Source organism: Stegastes partitus, unplaced genomic scaffold (assembly GCF_000690725.1).
Source record: "Stegastes partitus isolate 25-593 unplaced genomic scaffold, Stegastes_partitus-1.0.2 Scaffold1091, whole genome shotgun sequence".
NCBI lineage: Eukaryota > Metazoa > Chordata > Actinopteri > Pomacentridae > Stegastes > Stegastes partitus.
In genome coordinates, this window is record NW_007578822.1 from 216,990 (window position 1) to 225,729 (window position 8,740).

The 8,740-nt window shown below is 45.0% G+C and overlaps 1 protein-coding gene across 1 annotated transcript in view; it reads left to right on the forward strand.

Moving 5' to 3' along the window:
* The window catches only part of taf1c (TATA-box binding protein associated factor, RNA polymerase I subunit C), a 10,734-nt gene extending 2,344 nt beyond the window's left edge, over positions 1 to 8,390 (forward strand). Inside the window, exons 4-14 of the mRNA XM_008295960.1 lie at positions 164 to 299; positions 477 to 544; positions 632 to 879; positions 2,339 to 2,467; positions 2,555 to 2,672; positions 2,937 to 3,008; positions 3,099 to 3,234; positions 4,323 to 4,451; positions 5,544 to 5,736; positions 5,810 to 5,947; positions 7,012 to 8,390. Coding sequence (XP_008294182.1) covers positions 164 to 299; positions 477 to 544; positions 632 to 879; positions 2,339 to 2,467; positions 2,555 to 2,672; positions 2,937 to 3,008; positions 3,099 to 3,234; positions 4,323 to 4,451; positions 5,544 to 5,736; positions 5,810 to 5,947; positions 7,012 to 8,390 — 2,746 coding nt within the window. The remainder of the gene's footprint in view (positions 1 to 163; positions 300 to 476; positions 545 to 631; positions 880 to 2,338; positions 2,468 to 2,554; positions 2,673 to 2,936; positions 3,009 to 3,098; positions 3,235 to 4,322; positions 4,452 to 5,543; positions 5,737 to 5,809; positions 5,948 to 7,011) is intronic.
* Positions 8,391 to 8,740: the final 350 nt, after the last annotated feature.

Below are 8,740 nucleotides of genomic sequence, written 5' to 3' on the forward strand. Positions count from 1 at the left end.
AACTCAGATTTAAGAGGCACATTTTCCTTTTGTTTTTATCGTTTCCTCCAGTTTGTCTGTTGAACTTCTTATATTTATTTGCAGCTGCGCTTCAGATAAAACGCTGGTTTCCTCACCAGGACGCTGCAGATGATCTGTCTGGTAGATTTCACTCGATTTAAAGCGCTTTAACGTCGGCGTCCGTTGGCTTTGTGCACATTCAGATGGAGAACTTCTTCCTGGATCACTGCTACGACGCCTTCGGCTGCATGAGCGACCTGCTGGGAGAGAAGTTCGACTTCAGCGGGAACAAGAAGACGGTGAGTTTCAGCACAGCGGACTCGTTTGGTTGGTTTCTGATTTTATAGGGAAAAATGTAGAAGCTTTTTTTAGTTGCTCTGCATCTGTGGATGTAAATGAAGTATAAATTTCTCTCTATAGATTTAGATTATTGTTGTGATTATGACTAAATTTGTTGTTTTTTTTTTTTTTTGCAGCATCGTCGCAGCGATTCGGTCCAGATGGGCCACGTGAAGAGGTTCCTGCACAGGATGAACTTTAAAATGTGAGCGACCGTTGCTAAAACGTTCAAAATCGAAAACACACAGGAAGCCGTCGGGTCGTTTGATTCGGTTTCGTTTTTCGTCGTCAGATGTCAGCAGTCGTACGAGTCGGTGAAGATGAAGCGCTACAGCCTCCTGATGCCGGACGTCGTCCACGTCGTCCCTCCTCAGCTGCTCGGCTCGCTGCTGCACGAGGAGCTGACGGATCGTAGGGACGGGCTGCTGTTCCCCGAAGGAACCACGGGGGGCGCTCTGGCCTTCGTCCCCTTCTCCCCCCAGAGCGACGCCCGGCGGGGCTGCCTCGTCTACCCGGGACACCAGGGCCTGGACCGCCTCCGTATCCTGCAGGAGGAGGAGCTGAAGGTTTGAGGCGAAGGTGTGAAAAGATGTCGTTTATGGCTGAGAGTTAAAACTGAAGTTCTAGAAAAACAAAAGTTTGAGGTGAAGTATCTTATTATCTGCTATAGGAAGTAGAATTTTTCTTTTTTTGTCATTTTCCAGCCAAAAATGTTGATTCTCTGATTGAAGCGCCTCCATTCTGAGGATTTACTGTCGGCGTCTGATGGAGATGAATCTAGATATGTCGAGTTTTCAATGATAATAAGTGGAAATCTCTGAAAACTGTCCAATACAAAGCTGATATTTATTCAGAATATCAATCCTCTGACACTTCTGACCAATGTGACGCCCTCAGATGTCTTGTTTTGTTCAAATATAATCAGTTTGATAAGAAAAAATAGCGATTACTTACATTCAAGAAGCTGCAATCAAAAGGTTTTTATTTTTAGACAGTGCTCAAAGCGATCCATCAGTTATCAAAATAGTTGGTAAATAATTTAGAAATCGATTCATCGTTTTAGCTCCACTTAAATCCAACTTATGTCAGAACTTCTTGTGCTCTTAATTGTTTCTAGATCTTTACATTTTCTGATTTTAGTTCCAGATTTGCACGACAATATGACAAAATTTTGGGTTTTAAACTGACTCCTGGAGAAAAAAAACAATCTGAAGCAACACTTTGAGAAAACCATCGATTAACCAATTAAAAACACACCAAAAATAATTGATTTTGGCTGGAAAAACTACGACAACGATGAATCTACGATCAAATTTGCTTTAAAACCATTTTACAAACCGTAACTCAGTGACTGATCTTTTCAGCTTTTAACACTTTCACCCAGAAATAACGAATCTGAAGCAAAACCTCAAGATTTAACCTAAAAGTTTGAGGAGAGAACCATCGATTAACCCAAAAAAAAAAACATCAAAAGTGACGCAGGTTTGCTGGGAAGAACTACCAAAACGATGAATCTGTGGTCAGAATTGTTTTAAACCATTTTAAAAGACGTAGTTTGGTGGCTAATCTGTCCACTTCTGAAGCTCCACCATCTGTTCTTTCACCTAAAACAACAAATCTGAAGCAACAACTCGGCTTTGAGAAACCGATTAAACCTGATGTTGTGTCGAGGAAACCGTCAAATAACCAGAAAAAAAGATGTAAACAATTTGACCTGGACTCCGTACACATTTAAACACAACTAACCCTCAGTTTGCTGCCATAAATGGAAAAGAAAATCACTTGAATGACCCGTTTTTGCTTTTTAAAAAACTACTAGAACGGTGATTTAAACCATTTGAGGAACCTCAGTGAGTCCGTTTAGTGAATAATCTTTTCATTTGAGAACAAAAGTCTGTCCTGAAAACAAGATTTTTATTGTGTAAAATCATGTAGTGAGCTGCAAGTGTTTCTTTTTCCCTGCCTTCGTCCCTGTTTTTTCCCTAACGCAGTACCTCAGATTTCCACAAGGTGGCGCTGCAGCACCGCCGAGGCTCTTCGTCCTCCGTGGACGCCGACGGCAGCCCGTTCAGCTTCCAGCTCAAAGGCTCCATCAGACAGATCAGCTGCAGCTCGCTCTCCCCCGAATGTAAGAAGACGGAAGATGTTGAGGAGCGTCGCTTTTAGCAGTTCCTCCTCTAAAGGCGTTTATTTATTGTTTATTTGTCGTCTGCAGGTTGCGTCGGCGTTCGGTCGGATTACTTCTGTGGCGTTTGGAAGTTCAGCGAAAGAAACGAACCGCGTCTGCTGCAGGTGGTCGAGACGTCGGAGGTGGCGACGTGCATCAACGTCAGGTCGGCACGAAATCTGAATGTTTGTGACGATATGTCGGTTTTTAGCTTCATATGTTAAATACGTCTCCAAATGTTTGAACGACAACATCTGAGGAACTATTGAAGATAAAACCTGGTTTGTATCTTTAATAGTTCCTCAGATGTTGTCGTTCAGTTTAAAGGTGAGAGTAAACCTGCTGAAAGTCAAAATCAAACATTTCCGTAGTTTGTGATAAAGATGGAACAACAAGCGACAAGTTTTCTAAAAACATTGTTTACTTTCAGTCCTCATATTTTAGGCGAAGTCCTGGTGGCGAGCGAGAGCGGCGCCGTGAAGCTGTGGACCGTCGGCAAAGGGTGAGGAAGTCGTGTTTTGGGGAAGCTTTGGTCCGTTTCAGTACAGTCCGACTCAGTACTTGAGTCTAAAGCGCTGCTGTGACCCGTCAGGATGCAGGCGGTCCGGACGGAGGACGCCAACCTCTACTTCAACGCCAAGTCCCCGTGGAGGTGGTGCGAGTTCTCGGCCCACCCGAGGGTGATGCTGTACGCCGACAGGACCGGGGTGGAGCTCACCGACGTCAGGGTGAGGCTGTCTGGAGTTTTTCATTTAACTTCTAAAGACAAAAGTTACTCTTTTTGAAGTCGATGCTGCAGAAATGAGATATTAGGTCCAACTCAGGTCTGCAGACTTGATCTAAAAATGGAAAACAAACCACATGCTGGATTTCTGGTGAACAGTTTTTGACAAGTCTTGCCCTAAAACATACCCTGCTGTGTCGCTTATTTTAGTCTATTTGAGTCCGCAATTTACCAAATAAACATAATTTTGTATTAAAGGAAACTTTAAGCTAGAGATTGAGACCATCAATTCATTAGGAAAGTGTTTACTGAAGAAACAAATCAACTGAGAACTCAGGTCATTTTCTCAGGTTTTATACAGTCTGACTTGAACCACAAGTCGCCCCCTGCTGGCTGTTACACAGAATGCAGGTTTAAGTCACTTTGCACAGCCAGTTAGGTCGTCGGGTTGATTCTCCTCCGAGTCTCTGAGGAAACAGTCGTGGAATGAGACATTTTTTAAGTCAATTTTTAAGAAAAATAATATTTTGTATTTAGTGGCTAAAAAGAAAAAGAACATTTCTTAGCAGAGCTGCCTTCAAAAACTAATAAAGCAGCACAGAATTGTTTTTGATTTAGCTACCACAGATCCATCGTACAATCTGACATGATGAACCGGCCTTGCACAGCTCGTGTCGCTCCTTTTATTAAATTGTGTGCAGCAGTGGCGACTTGAGAATGTCGTCCAAGTCTTAAAATGCGCTGATTTCACTTTTAGAAAAGTTCTAACTTAGATTGTTTCTGTATTTGTCCCACTTTGGTCCAAACTGAAATATCTCAACGCGTATCAGATAAAAAAAATGCAATGAAACCTCCTGCATCTGTTTGTTTATAATTACTCTGCAGCTGAGGAATCGTTAGTTTAGCATGAAGCCTGAAATCAGAGTGGAACCGCTAAACACTCCCACCAACTAACTGTAAAATCCTCCCACCGTCTGTGTTCCTACCTCTCCTCCCTCCCCTTTAGCCTCCTTCCCATCGCCTCCTTCTCACCTCTGACCTTCTACTCTCCTGTACCGTCCTCTCCTTCCTCCTCCTCCTCTCTCTCCGTAGACGAATCCAGCCTCCAGCCACACCCTGTTTCGGATCAGCAGCGCCGCCGAGTGTCGGAGCGGAGAGCGACTCGTCTTGTCCAGGTATCTGGGAGACGCTCACAGCTTCCATCACCTCGTCACCACGCAGGTATGACCTGAAGCTTCTCCACACTGAGTCCAAACCCACGGTTCAGGTTTTCAGTGAAGTACCTTCATCTCACCACCAGATGTCAGGAGTGTCACAGGTGCCTGTCGGGATGTTTGGCGCATAAAGTCTGAATATTTAATAAGATATTAGTGAAATTGTGAGCTTGACATATGATTTTTTTTTTAAAATAATTACCAACTACTCACATTTTTTCACACATTTAAATTTTTAGTTTTTTTTTTTAAATCATTAAATATTTTTTAGTTTTATTCGGAGAATCATTTTGAACCTGGTCTGCTTAGATTATACTGTCTGGCAATACTTTGGTTTTTGTTGTGCAACTTATCAGTTATGACTTTCTGTGAAGTTTTGTGACCCAATTTTTCATATTAATAAGTATTCTAGATGCTTAGTTTTGTATCATTGTGACCTGCAGCTACAAATAGTTCAGAAAATACTGCAAATTGATTTCTGCAATATATATTTGTTTTTTATGACGGGCTTCAATTTTCTCTCATATACCAGCTTCCCCATAAGCGGATATTATTTGATTTACTGTCCAATTTTACAGATTATGAGTCAATGACATGATGAGAAATAACAGAGAACATTTCAGGTTTTTATCTTCAATAGTTCCACAGATGTTGTTGCTCAAACAGCCACAAATTTCAGGAAAAACCTGCAGAAAGTGGGTCGACGGCCGATTATTTAAACAGTGTGTGTTTCGGAAAGCGTTTGATATATGAAGCTAAAATTTCATAAACATCTTTATAAATATCCACATTTTATGCTCTAAAAATTTCAGGCGAATCAGAGATTGTTGAGCAGAATTTGTTCTCATAATTTGAGATGGAACCCAAAACACATCAGCTTATAGTAGTAGATTGGTACCTATGATGTGTAAGGACTTTTTTAGAGGTACTTGTGCATTTACAGTTTGTAAGATTGTTGCCTTAACACGAAGCCAACAGCATGCGGAAGCTGACGAACTGCAGGAGACAGAATGTCCTCGATTTAAACATGTTTATCTGATTCATCCTGCTGGGTTCTCTTTAACCGGACTGAGCCTCCTCTTCTTTCTCTGTCCGTCAGTACTCGGCCTACATCATGGACGAGCGTTTCCCCGGCGTGCCGATGCTCAAATGGGATCACATGATGGAGTCCCCGCCGATGTCTTGTCACGTCGTTCCCGGCTCTTCCCCCTCCGGCTCGGGCGAAGAAAGAACCACCAAGGTTCTGCTCGGATCCCACTTCTCCCAGGAAATCACAATGCTGCAGTACTCAGGTCAGTCAGCAGGGTGGCGACAGCGACTCGGGAGGACACGTGAAGAGCATTCATTAAAACTCTGTTTGTTCAGGAGGCAGAGCCGAGGCTTGTTCCAGTCGAGGTCCTCCTCAGGCTCTGCTCAGACCCAGAGAGAGTCTGAAACACCTCCCGGTCCAGATCCCTCATCGCCTGGATACCGCCACCAACAGACTGTCCTCACCTGCCGCAGGTAAGGAAGGACGAGTGAAGCCACTGTTTGTTCTAGATGAGAGGTGTCACTATATACCGGTATGGACCATAAGTGTGACAATAACGACTATAAATCTTACACCAAAGATTACACCAGTAGTTACACGCAGTAATGTCATTACTGTGGATTCTTTAATGTAGACAGTGATTCAGTGGGACAACGTGTGCAGAGAAAAGTTTGTTTGTTTCTCCAAAATAAAACACGACGAGTTCTTTAGCCAACAGTTCAGGATGTCACAGGTTTTTTGTTCATTTCACCTCGAAATCTGACTCAGCGTTTCATGAAGTGATTGAAAAAAGCCTCACAGCTGGCAAATATTAAAATTTAATTCTTTGTCAGACTACTTTTCAGATTTGGTCACTAAAGAACTGAGATTAAGGTGTTTTCTGCTTAATTAACTATCCAAAGATGTTATTGATGCGTTGGTTACTCGATGGACTGAAAAATAGCAAAAAAAAAAATTTTTTTTAACCAAAAACAACAACAAGAAAAAAAAATGGCCACTTGGGGGCAGCAGATACAAGTTGTGTCCACAGTATTGACGCACCATCTTCTAACTTTAAGACAAATTTGTCAGCAAAAAGCAGCTAAAGAGCAACATTATTGTTGATTTGAGCTCATATGGTCCAGCATTTTCTCTCCTTTGGCTCTGGGTTTGGTCTCAAGCAGCTTGTGAAGGACGTATATGGTTCATCAGCTCGGCTCTGCAGTGATGTTTTTGAGCTTTTTCACTGAGAACGGCAACCGATTGTACCTGATACTAGATCCTGAGGGCAGCGAGAGTCAACCAGAATAGGAAACGAACCAACAGAAGAGCTAAACAATGAGACATAACCTGGTTCTATTTGTATGTCAGGTTTTGTTTTAATTTTTATTTTTTATTTTTTTTTAGCACAAGTTTGACAAGTGAACTGCTGCTTGCTGGTTCTTCCTTTAAGTCCTCTGTAAAGACTCAAGCGTGTTGACTTATAGAAGTGTAACTACAGAGGCTAAAACATTAAGATGCAGCGTCTAACTGCTAACTTTTTTTTGTTTGCTATCAGGTCTCACGTGTATCCAGAAGAAATCCGGTGGAGACGAGTGTCTGTGCGTCCTACAGCTGACGGCAGCAGGAGATATCTTCTATCAGATCCTGGAGCCCGAGCAGCCGGACGCCGAAACGTCTCGACCTCCAGCAGCCGAGGACGAACCCCAGCATCAGCAAGCAGCTTCAGCAGAGCAGCTTCCACCAGAGCTGGTCGTAGCAGACACGTCGAGCGATGAGGATGTGATCGGGCCGACTCAGTGCGTGCAGAGGGTTGTTCCTGAAACACCAGAGAGAAGCCCGATGCTGAGCATGGACTCTGAGGATTCAGAGTTGGAGTCCAAAAGCCGATACCTGAAGCGTTTGGCTCTGCAGGTCGTCGTCAACAATGAGCCAGAGCTGGACCGAGGGAGTGATCTGGAAGCAAGTGTGAAAGAAAGTGGAAATGTGGCCGAAGATGTAGCCGAAGATGCCGAGGAACCCAACCGCGTGGAGGGAACCGTAAATGGCTCGAGTCGAGCTGTTCCTCCTCGGCGACGGAGTCCAGTGAAGCTCAGCAGCAGCAGTCTGGTCACGTGGAAACACTGGCTGCAGAAACTAATGCACGTAAGCTGTGACAGGAAGTCACACTCGCAGCACTTCCAAGTCCAAACTGAAGGTTTGCTGCAACTGTCCAACAGACAGGCTTCAGAGAAGGAGCACGTGCAAAGCTTGAGGGAAGATCTGAAGTCGTGCATGTCCAGACGCTCGCTGCTGGTTGACGGCGTCGCCTCGGCCCCCCTCAGAGCTCCAGATGTGGTACCACTGCCCAACCAGGTGGACGAAGAGGCCTGGACGGATCGACTCAGTCGCCGGCTGACGGTGTCCTGGCAGGGCGAGGAGGCGTGGAGGTCCTGGTGGAAGGAGGAGCTGGGGATGAACCGGGAGGAGAAGATGCAGGCTCTGAGGAGGAAGAGGAGGAAGGAAAAGGAGGCGAAAAGAGCCGCCGGCGGTCGGTTGAAGCTCACCGGGAGCTTCACCTCATCCGTCAGCTACCAGTCGGCGCTGGACGACCTCTCCGATTTGTCCGGCTGGTCTTCGGCTACGAGCCAGATGGGGTGGTCGGACAGAGAGGGTCGGCGGATGTCGTCTCAGGTGGACGACTTTTGGGAGAATGCAACACCTTCCACCGCTCAAAACGCCGCCTTGACTCCCACCCCGACTGTCACGCCAACCGCCACGCCGACCACCACGCCTCAGAAAGCTAAAGATGGACGAGGTGACCAGCAGACTCCCAGCAGACCTCCGACCTTCTCCAGCTCCCAGAAACAAACCTCATACCCAACGCCAACCGGTCCGAGGAGGAACAAACGCTCTGCAGACGAATACCTCAACTCTCTGTTTGCATCACAGGTATGAGCACGGTTTCAGTTTTATTTATAGCGCGCCAGTTAACAGAAAAAGTCGCCTCAGGGCACGATTGAGCAGCACTCGACTCGTGAAGTTAGTGACATACACTGGCGGCATCTACATGTAAGGAGAGGAGCTCAGGGCATCATGGGAAGTCCTTGTGCCATTTAGGCCTGTAAAAACAACTCAGGGATGGTTTGGGGTCAAACTTTGTCAAGGTAGAAAGCGTGGGAGCTGATTCCACATCAAGGAAACCTGATAACTGAAGGGTTTACCTTGTATTCTACTTCTGGAAACTCTGGGAACCAAAAGTATACCAACAGTCTGAGAGCGAAGGGCTCTGTTAGGATGATACGGTA